The sequence below is a fragment of the Scatophagus argus genome, chromosome 10, assembly GCF_020382885.2.
Source record: "Scatophagus argus isolate fScaArg1 chromosome 10, fScaArg1.pri, whole genome shotgun sequence".
Lineage (NCBI taxonomy): Eukaryota > Metazoa > Chordata > Actinopteri > Scatophagidae > Scatophagus > Scatophagus argus.
In genome coordinates, this window is record NC_058502.1 from 9,623,619 (window position 1) to 9,640,846 (window position 17,228).

A 17,228-nucleotide genomic window follows, 5' to 3' on the forward strand; every position below is an offset into this window, starting at 1 on the left:
GAGAGATGAATGCATCTGAACGCACTGCTAGATTAATGCCTGTCGCAATTCCCTGCTGTCCCCTTGCTCCTTCACATTTCTAATTTAAAGCTCCTTTGGCCAGACAGTCCAAGCAGAACGTGACTGCTTCTTCTTTCCCGCACCTCCAGTCCACAAACATCACATGTTAGAGCCACATCTTAAAACCTGGCAGGCAAAGCACCATACCCTTGATTAACATTGTCTGTTTCTCAAATCACTTGCCTCAAGTTACGCTGAACACATTGTTTTGAATACACCTGATAATCGGTGGTTCAAGAGGGCAAACACAGCTTTTCAAAAACACTACACAAATGCATCAACATCCTTCACTGGCTGCTATGCTCATGTTTATTTATACATACACATGCAAGCAGAAAATAGACTTCTCTGTGCTTGATGAACTGGAGGTACACAAAGCTTTGATGTTAATGTGATAATGAAGATATACAAGGTTAATTGTCATGACTATAGTGATAATGAGATGATCCTTATGGTGATGTTGATGATAGAGACTAGAATGATTAAAGACACTTAGCCTGCCTATGGAGTTTACTCCTTACTGCAGCTGGAGTGCTGAGCTACACTTGAGCGACTGGGTGTGAGAGGTTCACTGATCATGTGCGATAACGTCCAGCCTCCTGTCCCCAGCCACCGCAAATGAAAAGATGTTGTCAGACAGACGGGATGCTGTTAACAGCATATTACAGAGTGACAATGGTGCAGTTAGAGGCTATCCAACCCTGGTCACACAGTTTGTTGCTTTTTTATTCTGCACAGATTGTGTTTCCCGATTGTAAACTGAACTTGATGTACACGTTAGTTCAAGGTAGCAGAAATTTTTTGGTGATTCCACAAAGGGGAAATTAAACAACAACAACAACAACAACAAAAACCAATAAAAAATGAAATTTGTACTTGAATTGTATAATATAAAATGTATAATATAAAATGTGTTGTGTTGTGTTGAGTTGATTTAAAAATGACACTGCAGTGTTTGGATTCATGGGGCAATGAAAGGTATACCTTCACTCCACTCCACACTCTCACTCTTTTTCAGTTTCAATTACACTTCGTGCAAGACAATTGGCCCCCGATGGGGTCATAAGAAAGCACTGAAAAAAGTTCAAGTAACATAGCTGATGTGGCCTCTCAGTTAGATTTAGATTTTGAGATGCTATACACAAACAAAAAAGGTTTGGCCTCAAAAGTCATTTTGTCATCACCAAAAATAAGCAAGATCTGTGGATTACACCCTGACCAATACAAGATTTTTGAAAATGACATTGATATACCTAATATTTCAATTTAACAAAATTCAAAATCTAGCCTCTCTTGCTCATTTCTTCAACTTAATCAATGCCAGTGTTAAGATTTTGATGAATATTGTATGTAAGCTACTGGAAAAGTTGAAATCAACTTGTCAGTTCTCTCTAATGAACATCTATCAAATGAGACATTGTTTCTAAATGACTATACACACGTACACCAATATTAGTTTATCAGTGAAAAACCACCATCAGCTCGTCCACTGGTCTCACTGTATATTTAGAGGCTCTTCAGGAGGTGCATACAGCACATTTCCAGCACTTGATTCTATGTTGATTTCTGTTTTGTCTGCCCAAACATCATTTTGTTACAAATCAACTGACCATTAGTCCCGTCAGAACCTGGGACATTATAAATACTTGTTTTTGTTGTGTTAACCTGTGTTCCTGCTTTTTCCAATTAGTATGCCAGGAGTGAATGTTCCCTGTATAGTGCCTATTGGCTAACAGACTCCATATCACTGGTTCAAGGCTGCTTCTTGCTCACTACCACAAATATTTAGTGAATCTGAAGCCTTTTCACTTCCCTCAGGGGAACCTGCCCCATTTACAGGGAGTTATAGATTGGAGAGCTCATTATTCAAAATAACTGGACTGAACCAGCCCCATATGTAGCCTGCATATGAACATGCAGCAATGCAAAAACCTCTTCACTGAATCATATTGGAGTTCTGAAGGGTTGAAAAATGAGAGTGTGAAGTAAGGCTCTCTATACTGCACACTCATCCAGCATGCCAGCTAATCATTCTTTGATTCATCATGTGCTATATCAGCACCTGCTTGAAGTTATTATGTGGCTAGGCTGCCCAGAGCTTGTTATGGGATTGTAATATTACAACGACAATGTACTAAAGGAAAATGTGTGTATCTATTTCAGCAAGATTTCTGTCACATCTCGTTTTAGCGATAACCGTGCCATCGGCAACAACAGCAGTCTCTTCTTATTTTGATCACACTGCCGTTGTTTTTGCTTACCATTACAACCACCAAACCATAAAGTGAACATACTCCATTAAATAAACACAATGGAGCAGATTAAGAGTGAGCAAGTGGCAGGGATGCGGTGCTGCAACATAGCTTGCCCTTGCATAACCAGGAGACTGAGGATGCAGACAAAAGAGGCTTTAATCAATTAGTGAGAAACGTGTCTGGCAGGGTGCTACATTTTCAGTCTCCCCACGTTTCTTCTCTCCATATTTGCATGCTTATTTAAGGGACGGTAAAAAGCAGTGACCACTTTAATATTTTATGCTTTTCCCTTGCGCCCTACTAGCAGTTAAGTGAGGCGGGTTTTTCCAAAAGCTGATATTGATTATGAGAGGTAAGGTAAGATATTTGGGGTCCTTTTCATCATCAGAAATATTGTCTTCTTCTCTTACACAACATAAAGGCTGAGAAGGGTAGAGAGCTGGAGAGAATGAGCACAGAAAACATGAGTAGAACCAAACCCATCAAATACAATTTTTTTTCATTCTGTATCTTTATTTCTGCAGAGTTCTTCAGAGTTACAGCTCTATCAGCTTCTGGTAGCTCTGACTTAATTGAAAATGCTAAAAAATTCACATCTTTCACTGTTTTATTTCTGCTTAAATGCTACAGTAGAATATTAATGGTTTTCTGGTGATAAATGAAAGAAACTTGGACTGTTCATTTCCTCATACCACTGAACAATATATTAATGTCTTGAAAATTGTCACCAATCACAAAACAGAAGCCCCCTCATCTAAGATACATTTATTTATGTAGTAATAAAAAAGACTGATGGATCTTGGCTCCATACATTCATTGTAGGCAAGTCAGTCTAGCTTATCTTGAGCTGCACCTGGAAGTTGGTTAGTATCTTCTTGAATCCATCATTATATGTGATGGATTTGTATAATCATCGACCTGCACTCTGGTTATCTAATATTGTTAATTTGTTTGTCCAATATGTCATTTTACTATTGTTCTTTCCGTCCACCCTGCACATATGACATCTATTGCATATCTATCTGTTCTGGATAAACTCAACTACAATACTGGCTGCACAGACACAAGTAACTGCCCAAGGGAGCCAGTGAATGTAAGCTATGTTTTTCAATTTGGTTTGCTGTGATTCTTGATGGTGACAACAGCCAGCACCGATATTCATAAAACAAAGTCATATACTGCCTAAATTAAATCAGCCAAAACCAGTAATTACCATGCATCTACTCCCTATCATCACATTTGCACATCCTTTGTTGTCTCTTGTCCTTCATTCCCACCACCCGGCCGCCTGCTTTGTCTGAAGGGCCTTCCATGGTCATCACAGCAAAGGAGAGAACATTTTTAACATATTATTACTCTTTGCCCATGTACAGCTTTTGCAAATTCAATAAAGCACGCAGCTTTGACCTCACTGATGTCAGTGCTTGCCTTTGCCTGGCAGCTGGACTGCAGTCTAGCAAAGTATTTTGCAACCACGCATTTATCATACCTGTTTATCATGTTCAAACATGGAAGACAAATGGGGGACAGCATATACAGGCAAACCCATTCACACCAAAATACTATTTACATGATCCAATTCACCTACAGTGACATGCATTCCACTGAAAATTGAAAGAAAAGGAGGAAACCCACATAAACACAAGACAAAGTCCACACAGTTTCCTGTTCTTTGCTTTAAAATTGTTTTGTAAAAGTAAATTGCTGTCTATCAATAATTTGCTTGTATTTCAATCAATAAATATATACATACACCATCTCAAGTAGGTCAAGGTGGGAACACTTATGGGGCCCGCTGTTCTTAAAAAAAAAAAACAAAAACATAGAAAACATCTGAACTCACGTTTCAGAGAGGTTGAAGACCTTCTGGGAATCCCCACTCACAATCCTGTACGTGATTGGGTCATTTTCTCTGTCTGTGGCCTGAGGGAATAGAAAAGCAGGCTCTTGAAGATCATAAGAAGTACCATTATAGCTGAAGATTATGTGATATGACAGGCTGAGGAACTAGGATGCTGGACTGGAGTAAAAGATAGCATAAGGGAAGGGAAAAATGTTCATAAATGATATCCTATATGAACTACAACCTGTAGCATCATACTGAATGATTAATTAAATACTACAGATGATTTGCATGTGTCTTGTGTGAGAATATGTATTCACCTGAAGATTGAGCAGAATAGCTCCTATCCTCATGGCCTCACTGACTTCCAGGCTGTAGGTGAGGAGAGGGAAGCGTGGAGGGCTCTGGTTGTTGGGCGGCAAAACCTCAATGTACACTGTAGTGATGGAGCTCCTGGTAGAATGAAAAACACACATCAGTCCAATGACAGCATTGATTTCTCCTTGACAACCTGGTGAGCCACAGTGAAGCACCAAGCTCACAGCACAGTGAACAATATTCATAAGATTTCTTACATCAAAGTTCTCTTATGAGAAGGCTGATTGCAGAAAGGGAAAAAAAAGTCTGCAGGTTTTGGGTATATTTCTTTTAAGTGGGATCATCGTTCAATGCAGGATATACATTCACAAGCATCAAGCAAAAGCCTTTCATTGATGATCTGACCATGAATGAAAATTCAGTCTGCCCGTTCCCAGCTGTTCACAGCAACATATGTGAAAATGGAACTGACTGCACTGATTATTAATTTATCAGCTGTGTGAGAAATCTTTTGTAAAACTGCTATGAAGGTATCGCCTAGAAGATTTTCTGACATGTGCAGTACAATAACCATTTTGCATTCTACATTGTGCCATTATTTTAAGCTGCAACTTCTTTTAGTCCTGGGTTGAAATGTGCCTTTGCTCACCTTTGTTTTACTTAGTGAAATCAAAGAGGCCACCTACTGCACTCCCAAATATAACATCTTATACTTGGAGCTGAGATACTTCTTCTGTTCACAAAATAAATTAATTGTTTTTAAACCATAAGATAAAGAGGAAACAATTTCTAGAACAAGACCTTTTTTGACCCACAACAGGTAAGAAAAATTATTTTTCCATAATCCAGACAGGACATTCTGTTCTATTTGAAAGCTAACTTATGAATCCCTATGAGCAGAAATTTAATGAAATAAGACTAAAACAAATAAAAACATGCTGGTAGCTCCCTGCAATCCAGAAGAGACACAAAAGTGAAGCTGTGTATGCTTAAGTTTAGAAAAATATCTATTCTTTTATTCTTTAGAAGAAGAATAAACTTTAATTGGCAGTACACATATTTGGTGTCTGGTGGCTTAATTGAACCGGCGACCCGGTCACAAGCCGCTTTCCCAACCTCAAGGCCACGGCAGTAATGAAAAACACATCACATTAGAAGAAGAGAGTGAACATGCAAGGCAGTACCTTCTCTGGATCTCCGGTGCATTGTCAGAGGCCTTGACAGTCAGCGCGTAAGATCGTCCCACCGTTAAAGTGACACCAGGCGCCACAGTAATGCGTCCAGTGCGATTACTAATGATGAAGTGTCCCTGGGCACCTGCCAATATTTCATAGGTCACCAGACCATTGAGTCCCTCATCAGCATCTGCTGCTGTTAACTGGAAGAATAGAAGGAGAGAAAGCGAATGGTATGCATTATACAAATAATTATTTATATATGTGTCCGTGTGTGTAGTCTTATCTGTACTTTGTAGTTTTGCAGGGGAAGTTCTGGACAGCCGCTAGCAACATGTTTACTGAACCAGTCAAGCAGTAAACATTTCTCAGCAGGGGGTTGCGACTGACTTCAGTCAACCTCATATTCATTTTGGTACCCTATTATCATCCAATGAACACATGACCTTTGTGCCATGTATAGATAGGAACAAAGACTTGGCATTTACCTGAGAGTATGGCACTTACGTTGCAGTCTGACCAAACTTGATCAGTGAAGCTGGTATTGATGGAATATACGGTCCTGAGACAACAGTTGCTGGACTGTTTTCTTTTTCATTTTTTTTTTTTTGTGGGAAGTTCAATTAAATAAAGGATACAGAAATACGTAAATAGATTGTTTCTTTCATACTGTTTTATCAATTGAATTAAGCAACCACCATTTTTCTCAAGCCAATTACTTGGGCATCCCGCTGCTTGTAATTATGAGCCCTGACAGTGTAGTTGGCTTCATATCTGTAAGGCCTTGAAACTTTAATAACAGGGTGCCTAGAGCTCCTTTTTCATGCTCCTGACGTTGGGAGTAAAAAAACGTTGCATCAAATAAGCAGCATCATCCTCAGGGGGCCTGCAGTTCTCATAAATGGCTTATAAAAATCGGTTAAGCGGTCAAACCAGACACTCTGTGACCCTTGGCCTCATTTCAGGGAGGGTGAAACGGCTGGTTTTTAAGACAGATTAAACTTGACCTTTTCAGCGGTCTGACATTTTTTTGGACAAGCTGTGCTGAGAGGACAGATCAATTGAAAGACGAAAAGATCATGCTCCGACTACAAAATGAGGGGCAATGAAATGAGGTAACTTCTCACATTAATAGATACAGCAGAATGGGGTTGCGGATTTACATTCTGAACACTGTGTGTGTGTATACGTGCCTGCGCATAGCCTTACAAATGTCCTGTGCGTGGATGCATTGATGAGATTAAGTAAGCAATGGTCCTAATCCATAAAAAGAACACAAAAAAAATTAAAAATATTGTTTAAAAAAATCCTGTTTTTAAATCCTTTTACACAAATGGGGAGATTGATAAATGGTCATCACTGATGCCTACCACTATGAATTGAATTCACTCATGACAGCAGCTGATCTACTGAATAAAAGGTTTCCACAGCCTGCGCACTGAGGATGGAGAGAAACATTCTCTCTGACTTGTCTGTCATGACTGCAGATGAAGCGAGGGGAACTGTTCCAGGGGTTTGCCTGTCAACACAATGCACTGGATTGTTGTGGTTATTTGCTCTGAGCATGAAAGAACGTACGTGAAAGAGATTCTGTGTGATGGGGACAAAGACAGAGGCGTGAAGCGGAGTGCCAGAGCAACAGAGAGGAAGAAAGGCAAGAGGACGATCGTTGGATTGATTACCTGTAGTACCGTCTCCCCGGGCTGCATGTCTGTGAAGACTTCAACGCTGTAGGAGACCTCAGCAAATGTGGGCGTATTGTCATTGGCATCAATGACCAGGATGCTGACAGTTATTGGGCTACTCTGCTGGACGCCATCCGATGCCACCATCTGTAAACACAAGAAAGAGAAATAAGGGTTATAGCTTTAGAAACTCAAGACAAGTAAATATTTGTTGAAATAAATCTCTGAACATTTTTCTATAACTCTATATGCTTTTAAGATTGCTGTTGTTTTGATAAGACGTGTCAAGCCTCCACATGTTTCTACCACCACAATGAAGTCACTTACACTGTGCCTTTGTATATGCTCATTTTTCATTCCCTTAATGCCAGAAAAGCCTTTACAAAGATGAAATGAGAGTTTGTGTAAAGCTTGCCTAAAGGACAGTTTGCAAACTGAGCAAACTGCATGTTTATTTGTCTCTGACAGCTCTGATCTCCAATACTTGGCAAGGGAGAAAGAATACAGGCTGAGAAGAACAACAAATGAAGTTAGATTTAAGATTTAAATAACAACTTTGGCAGTAGCAAGAAATATGCATTTCTGTAAGGGGAAATGGCTTTTCTCCAAAATTTACACTTAGTACTGTAATAGAAATGACATGTTTTGCTGGTTATATTGTACACTATGCATCTTCAACTGCCCTTAGTAGCAGCTGAACATTCACAACAAAGGTGCTACTCAGAAACATATGATAACACATATGACAGCAGCTGTTTTTTGTCCTATCTAACAGTGTTTTTGTTGTCCAGCCAGTCCCAGGAAGACAGATGCCACACATGTTTTGGGAGCCAATGGGAAAGCACCTTTGGATTCACTGACTCATCATAACTGTATGTACAGACACTTGTAAACATGTGCAAGTACTGACACATCTCTGCACAAATACACACCTATACAAAACCAATGTAAACAATGTCACTCACACACATTTAGAGAGAGACAAGATTTCTCTCAATAACAGTCTCATAAATACCTCTATACTGTTATCTCATAAGTATTATGCAAAAACGATGCTGTTTCTCATCTTGAAGATAAGTTTGACCCGTTTCAATTTTAGAGAGAAGACATCTTGTATTACAAGAAAAACATATGGCTCGTGAATTGAATCCATGTATAGACTCATGTACTATTTAATTGGTTGGTTAACTGGCTAAATGGTAAAACTGGTACAGTGGCACATCTCTGATAAAGACATTCTCATAAAGGATGAAATGATCCACATCAACCACAAATGCATGCAAGTGGAGTTTTTGCACGAGAGAGGATCTAGAAGGGTTAAGTCGTTATAAATCTACCTCTGAAACTGTCTAGCTTTTCATAAACAGCAGGTCTCTGCGAAACATCAACATCAACCATTAAAATACTCCCCAGGCAATGAACATCATCTTTTATTCTGGCTGGAAACAGTGAGGTGGGGGATGTTACAGAAATAGGAGGACAGTGCTGCTGATGATCATGGGATTGAATTTCTCCTTTGCATCTGATATCCAAAGCAGAAACGATTCTGAAGAGCTGAGGAGGGCGTGGAAATTTAAAAATGCACTGTGCAGCACAGTCACCACTGCAAACCAGAGGAAACCCCTCTGGCTTTCACTATAATGTGTACTCACAGTGGATCCTGAGCTTAAAAGCTTATTTAGCACTTATCCAATAAATAAAAAACAACATTTCTGATCCTTATACTCTCAAACCACAGAGAAAACTACACTGCAGGTGTAAATAAAAACAAAACTGGACATGTGCAGTACATAAAAGCATCAACTCTCTATAGACAACAAACATATCATACTTTCATAAACTGCTGATGCTGATGTCCAAAACAACCCAACCAAACAATTAAACCGACTGAACCATATTATATGTTACCAATTCCCACAGAATTTAGACTTTACACATCTCATTAAAATAATACTGTCACATATGGAGAAAACGTTTATTTGCGTACTTGATGACCACAAAAAACCCATTCTTGTGCCTGTTTCTGTATGGATTAAACAAACAAACTATAACATATATACCACTGAGCTTAAAGGTACGGGAAGGCACATTTTGTTGCCTTTGGATTGAGCCAGGATAGCTATTTCTCAGTATTTCCTGTCTTTAAACTAAGCTGAAGTAACCAGTTGCTGTTACAGCTTTATTTTCATTGACAGATATGGCATCGACCCTTTTGTCTCACTCTAAATGTCAAACAATTTTTTTCAAATTGATAAAGTATAGCAGACTGTCATTTTATAATGTCAAATCCAAGGCAGAATAATTAATTATGTAATATCACAATCACCAATTTGTATTGATTACCTGTTTTCAAAGCATTTTGCAATGGTTTGAGTGAAGGTCTTATTTGTGACCAAGTTTTATTTTTGCTGTGGATTTAATAAGTAAATATTTATTTGAAGTCTGTGTTGGCTGAGAGAGCTCGAGGCAACTTCAGAAGCACAAGCAAATGGAAGAAATGTAAGAAGAAGAAATGTGCTGCAAATACAGAAGAAATAAGCAAACAAGAAACAGTATACAACACATTGAACACTAAATACCTATAGGTTTGTCTTTAGAAACAGGCTAATGCTTGACACCATTTAGCTAATATTTCTGCTGATGTGCCTTTGGTTCACATTTTTCAATTTTTTAAACCCAAGTGAACATCTGACCACTGATAAAGGTCATATTGCTCTAAAAGTGCCAGGTCACCTTTGCATCTGCAAGTGCCTCTTGGTATAACCGATGACTTCTATTAATATACACAGAATAGGAGATGTAGGTCACAGGACTTTAGTGCTGTCTTACAGATAGCTATACTGAGTCTGGGGTCTACCGTGAAAGTATAGGACATCTGCTTCTCTCGATCAACAGGTTTGAGAAGCCTCAGGTAGCGAATTATCCCAGTGGGGGTCAGGCCGAAGATCGTGGTGTAGTCATCGAGGGTAATCTTCAGCATGGGGTCTTTCGTCTACCAACAGGGAGATACACAAAAAGAATCATGTTACCATGGTGACACAAGTGTTTCATCAGTTTTTTCCAAGGCCGCAGCTGTGGGGCTGAGAAAACCTATCAAACAGTACATTTTGATCTGCCAAAGAGTTGAAAAAAGTAATCGGCTGGCAGGTCCCTCATCTGTCTTCAGAAAACAGTGGAAAAGGAGGTGCGGGAACCAATGTATTTTTGACATGGCTGTATCAATAAGTAAAGGAAGAGAGGAAATGACTTCTGCTGAGACAAAGTAAGCCCATTACTCGCCCTGTTCATTTTTAGGGAAAAATATCAGCCACATTAAGTTTTGGGTTTTTTAAGCCAATTTTTAGATTGCTAAATAAGGTTAAAAACATTTTGTTTTAAAACAAAACATTTACCAAAAGATGTGTCATCACTGCAGCGGCTAGACTGTGTTAACAAATAAACCTGGAGTCCATTGTGGTCCATTGCTGTGAGTCCACTTCGATTCACGTCCATCAATGAGTCCTCTTAAGAGAGTTTGGTAAACATCAGGACTGGGTGGCTTATTGATTTTGTTATCTCTGTTTCCACTTGACTTTGATTTGTTAATCTTCTCCAAAGACTGAGTAAAGGGATATATTGAAAGATGAACTAAAGGCAGTATTCGTTGTGTGTACACCAGTGATTTTTCAGACATTTAAATACAAATCTCTCAGTGCTGCAATGGTATAAAAACTGTTTTCCCACTGTGTTGGCCAAACACACACAAACATGCACCCACACAATCACACTTTGTAAATTTATCAAGCACACATGTCAAAACACCCCCTTAATCCAACAACACACATAAGAATTAATGAAATAAATAAATTATTTGAAAGGGTGAAGCTGGTATTCAAAGAGAATAATTGCGTAAGTTTTGATGTAAGCAACTTCAGAAACCACAGCAAAAGCATCCATCTGTCTATTGAGAAAGAGAACACAGCACAGCACAGCAAAACACTCGCAAAAAACGCACACTCCCAGTAGGATACAAAAGTCAGTGCACACCCATCATTACCAGAGACCTGCTCAGTATTTAATTCACCACTTATGAAATTTTGAGATAACAGAAAACATATAATTTATGCTGTTGTGACACAGTGGAAAGCTCACGATTTAATTTATTTTTTCTCCAAAGCAGAGTTACAAAGTTTATAATAGCATGTTGAGGATGTCTCCAGCAGTGATGAGTGCTCTCACTTTGTTTTTTACTTTTTTCGCAAAGTGATGCATGAATTAACGTTAGAGATGTCGTGAATCAATTTGCAGAGTAGGAATCAAGCTGATCAAGGGCTTTTTTTTTTTTTTTTTTTTTTTTAATGGATTGGTAATGGTTACGCAAAGCCTATCCAAATCTAATCCTTTGCTTATTATAACTCGTTGTGCTCCAGGTACCGCAGGTGTCAAATGTGCTGCACTGTGAGCAAATAAACATAAACAGGTTCGATTCATGCCATCTACACTGACATTGTGCCACAGCCAGCAGAGCAAATTTTAGCCACACCAAACAAAATAAATGTGAGTGTAACCATCAGCATTTTGCTCAAAGTGGAGATGAAGAGAAGTTGTCTAAATCCTGACAAACTTTCCTGCCTCAGCAGCTCCACACTGACAATCCTCTTTCAAAAGTTACGATGAAAACATTATGATGCTGTGCAAAATATTGCAATTAAAGCTGTGATGCAGGTTTAATGCAGAGCTGAAAAGCAGTCAAATCCCTTTCTTGAACTGGCTTAACTGATATAAACGTAGGTCTATTTTAAGCTATCAAGTGTGCTTAGCGTAGTTGTATTATGTAGGAAAACATAAATATTGGATTAATCTGAGCATCAGAAGATACTTAATATTAAAAGGACTCACATCAGCAGTTATGAGCAAAAAACCCGATCGGGATATCCCTGTAGTACTCTGTGTGTGTGTGTGTGTGTGTGTGTGTGTGTGTGTGTGTGTGTGTGTGTGTGTGTGTGAGAGAGAGAGAGAGAGAAAGTCTGTGTTTGCATCTAAAAGCAGCCCCTTTACCTACAGGCGTATCGCCATGAGCCAGCTACAACAAAAAAAACAAATACAGCAGGAAAAATCATTTATGAACATGTCACGAGTCCATAACACAAATGCATGAATAATTGCGGCATTTCAATCAATATTTACTCAAAGCACTACAAGTGCTTTGTGTTTGTATGCACACATGCATGGGTGGATATCTGTAAAGCATAGGCAGCAGCAGCACAGGCTGACAATGGTGGCTTCTTTCTACCTCCTCAATGTCATTATCCAGCGCGATGATTCCCAGGGGAGCAGTGAGGTTGGCGTTGACTGAGATAGTCGTACCCACTGGGGAGGACTCACTCACGTAGCCCTGATAGGTGGCAAACTGGAAATATGGTGCCTGGTTGTTCTCATCCAGGATCTCGATAATGAGGTCAGCAAAGGCTGGGAGGGGGTGACCGTTGTCCTGTTCAGCCTGACAAAAAAGAAGAAAAAAATGGAGAGAGAGTCCTCCTTAGTGTATCAACAAGCCTTTACAGAAGTCTGAAAAGCAGTCTACTGGAAATTATTTCGAAGCGCTAATAATGAGCTGGATGATAAAAGTGACTCACTCAAGAGTTACGCTGTCCCAACTCTTGTGCAGCCACAGAAAGGAGTAATTTCTCTGAGTGTCATTTCAATTACAAAAAGATATATTGACTAAATTTAATCAGGGGTCCACTGAGGATTAAGCCTTAGTAATTACCAGGGCACTTCACGCAAATACCATCATTTGTAGGGGAGAGACAGTAATTAGTGCTTCTTGATACTCTGTCAAATGAGTGACCAACGATAGATGGAGGCTAAATGGAAATATTATTGGCTAAGTCTGTGCTGCAGTGAACCAATTAACAAGTAAACGAGTGTACCAGGACTTGTACGCAGTTTGAACTGTCCCCACTGCTGTGCAAAACTCAATGAAGTGAATTCTGTGCGTTTCTGCACATGGTCTCTGCTTTTCCTGAAAGCTTGAATGAACCGTGAATTCCACTTGACACCTGTTCATATCTTCGGCATGTTGATATCCTTCTCATAGGACACAACCCATTTAAATGTCAACTTGCATGTTAGCTTCAGAAAAGAGTGGGCAAAACAGTTGAAAAGTGCTGAAACAAGTAATAGTCAGTTCTTGAGAAAACCAGCAACATTCTCCAAAAACGTATAGGTATTCCGACAACAAAATTTCCGACACAGCTTACTCAGAGACGCCTGGAGCTGTACACTCTCCCAAAATGCATGACTAAAATGCATTTTAATTTATCAACAAACTATGCCGCACAATCATGATTCACAAATCACAATGACACTTTTCCATCACAGCAGGTGACATGACTGTTTCCATAATATGGTACAAAATGGTACCAAAACCTAAAGAAGCCGTTCTTTAATTCAAGCTGTTCTTAGTTCAACCAAATGAATGCGGTTTGGTCAGGATGTCACTGCAATCATTCCCCTCCTAAGCACATACTTCACCATTGGCTCCCACACTGGGATGCTTCAGAAACATTAAGGCTTTGAAAATACAGATGGAGACGGGGGAGTGAGACGACATCAGTTTAAGCCATGACCCGAAACTAATTCTGCACATTAGCTCGATTTCACTGGGCTAGTGTTGCACAGTGCTGATTGTAACAGAAGAATATTCTGTAATGTTCTACTGCTAAATGTAGGAGTGCAGAGGCCACAAAACTGTCATTTTTTTGTTCACTGTCTCTTGTTTCTGTAAGCTATGACCGCAGACTATACCTTTGCAGTTTTGGCACATCCAGTGAAATTTTACTCCAGTTGGGTATCACAACTGTTTTTATTACCATCACAATGTTATACCAGACTATCTTTTCTAAAAATCGCCTACTTTTTTTTCCTTGTCTGAGTGATAATAAAGAACAGCCACACTGCGCTGACCCAAAGATCCAATCTCACACAAACACCTGAGGGAAAAGAGCTGTCATTGACAGACAAATCATATGTGTCTGGATCTATTTCCTCGACATTCACACACACATTTTTTTATCAAAGAGAGAGAAAAGAGGGTGTAGGATTACAGTGTTCCCTGGTGATTTAGCTCTTTAGCGGTGTCCCTATTTCTGGGAGGCAGTGTTAAATGACCTGTGCTCCACTGTTACAACATACAAGCCTGCAGGAGATTCGCCACTATTAGAATTCACTATTTATCACTCAGTCTTGATTCTCCCATCCTGGCTCCATCATCCTTTAAGCATCACACTGAGTCTCTTTGTTTTCTTTTTTCATTTAACCAGACATTTTTTCCCCTCCATCTCCATCTGCCTTTGTCACTTGTCTTCATTTCATCCTAGTCATCTTGGTGGATATGGCTCCATCAGCATCAATCTCGACTTTTGAAAAACAACAGATGTGTTTTACTATAATATGCTTGAGATCCTGCAGCTCATTCCAGCATCAGCTCTTTATTTCCTCAAGCATTAGCTATGTACACCACATACTGTGCTGCATCAGAGCACTTTAAAAACATCAAAGTCTAATTCTCACTTTCCTGCCCCTTTCCTTGAGCAATGGTTCCTCTCCTTCTCTGTGACCGGGGTAGATAAGGCTCCTACCATCCTCCAGACACATCTCACCATCTATGCTGGTCTTTTCCTGCTTCCCCCTTTGAACTGACTCCCTTCCACTAGGTATGTAGCATCCTCCTGAAGACATGTTAAATGTCTCTAAAATGATCAATCTACTCTCGCTTCCTTCCTCTTGTGGAAATCAGCACTTCCTCTCATCTCTTTGCTCCCCAGCTATCCTGGTAAACAGCAGGTCATGCAGCGCTCAGAGGTGTCTTGAGGTTAGTGATGGGTGGACAGAAAGTTCATCTGCACTGCTGCTCTGCACCAGCAGCACCAAAGCAAACCCTGGCTCTGTGCTAAATTAGGATTCATGAGAGTGCAGCAGCCCATCCCCCTGCTAAGTCCATAAATCATAACATCTTTTTTACCCCATCTCCAAAGCAGCTAAAGATAAGGTTAATGGCCTTCAAGGAGTGAGGTTATGTGGTTGGAGAGGGTAGGTGCATGCTTAAGGTATTGAGATATGAGTTAAACTTGATGTGGCACAAGCACATAAAACATATGAGAGCAGAATCAAGATGCTTAATTAAAATAATAAACTGGAGAGGAATCAATGTTCGTTTTCCATGACTTAAGTTTTCATGACCAAACATTCTGGGATTTCTGTGTATGTATAAAAACAATCTATAAGAAATTATTCAACTTGATAGGACTTATTTATTATTATTATTTATTAATTCCACTTGTATAGGACTTGGTGTAGGAACTGGTCATAATTCATTATTATCTTATCAAATATCGGAGGCAGTGTATTGTGATGTGTATCTGTTTTGCAAACAGCAGCAGCCTGATTAACCTGATTAGGTGGTCTTTTTTTATGTCAAAATTTGCTGGCCGTGTGAACAGACTGGCACATCTACATGAGGTTCGCCTCCATTATCTTTAAAAAACTGGTAAGATTCCCATATATATATCTCTATATAATATCAGTCTTAAAATTTATTAAAGTTTGACATTTATTAGTTAATCACATTTTACGTTAATAATTCAGTCTTGGGTTTGGGTACTATCTGTTCACATAACTTTACATAAGACAAAATATAATTTTTGTTCACTTAATAAAAAGTCCAGGTGAAGGCAGGCAAAAAAAAAAAGAGAGAGAGGACGATACAGAGAGATGCATTTCATAATGCATAACCAAAGCCCAAAAGCAAGAAATACTAACTAAAACAGCTCGATCTAGAGCATAACCACACATTTTTTGAGGGTGCAATGTCCCCATCAGCCATGCACTTCACTACGCCCAGCACAGATAACTCAGGTTTCTGATTTAGCATGTTATTGTTACTCTTAAAGTTCGCTAAAACACAAGCTTGAAAGATCAGTCAAGTCAAGACAAGAAAAAGCAGCACAGCGCAACAGCAACATTGCGCAGCAGTGAGTTATTCAGACTGTCAGGAGGAAAGTGAGAAATATCCACAAATCTATTATACAGTAACTTATTGCCATGCATGCTGTAATCTCAGTCAGTGTCCCTTCTGGCAGCAGCATAGCATCTCTGCTCCTTCCCCTCTCTCTCCCTTTGTGTGCATGCAGGCAGGAGTGAGTGGGTTGCTATGGTTATGGGGATGCTTGGTGTCTCTGTCGCTTTGAAACTTCGAGCCCCAATAACAGGTTTTGGTATGTCTATGCAAAATCATATATAACGGTAACTCAGTACCGAAATCTGGTACATTGCTGGGTATGTTGTCTGCCAGTGTTTGCAGTGTGGCTGTCTTGTGAGAATAACATTTCTCTAAAAAGTCAACTTTTCATGAGTTCATAAAAACAGTCCAGTTTGCAGCTTTGTGACATTGCTCGTCCCTACAGATCTTTTTTTTTTTTTTTTTTAAGAATCGAGCCAGTATTTCACCCTTCAGTTTAATCAAAAATTTCAAAATTACTAAATCTGAAGATGGTTTTTGCTGAACAGGAAGTGCTTTATTGAAAATTGTAATGTCAAATCTAACTGGTAACTAAAGCTTTGAGACAACTGTAGCAGAGTAAAAAGCATGAAGTTCCATAAAGTCAAAATACTCAAGTTGATTCCACCACCACTAAAGTTATTTGATGCTACTGACAAAAGCATAACACTAATTGGTGCTGATTGTTGTTAGAAACAGTAAACAATGCAGCAACTGACCAAAAGAAAACAAAACAGAAGTGAAACCACTATCTCGAATAAATCACAGGCTATTCCTTTAAATGTAAATCAAATGGTAGTCATTGTTCAAAACTATGTCCTAAATGTGCCCTAAATGTACATTCTTGAGCGT

At 39.3% G+C, this 17,228-nt stretch overlaps 1 protein-coding gene across 9 annotated transcripts in view; it reads right to left on the reverse strand.

Annotated features, from left to right (window-relative positions):
• Positions 1-17,228, reverse strand: part of LOC124065958 (protocadherin-15-like) — a 181,045-nt gene that overhangs the window by 70,642 nt on the left and 93,175 nt on the right. For all 9 annotated transcript variants that reach the window (XM_046401952.1, XM_046401951.1, XM_046401945.1 and 6 more), the window contains 6 exons: positions 12,609-12,815; positions 10,194-10,328; positions 7,334-7,483; positions 5,661-5,854; positions 4,479-4,611; positions 4,159-4,238 (listed from right to left, as the gene is read on the reverse strand). In XM_046401952.1, the coding sequence (XP_046257908.1) occupies positions 4,159-4,238; positions 4,479-4,611; positions 5,661-5,854; positions 7,334-7,483; positions 10,194-10,328; positions 12,609-12,815 (899 nt within the window). The remainder of the gene's footprint in view (positions 1-4,158; positions 4,239-4,478; positions 4,612-5,660; positions 5,855-7,333; positions 7,484-10,193; positions 10,329-12,608; positions 12,816-17,228) is intronic.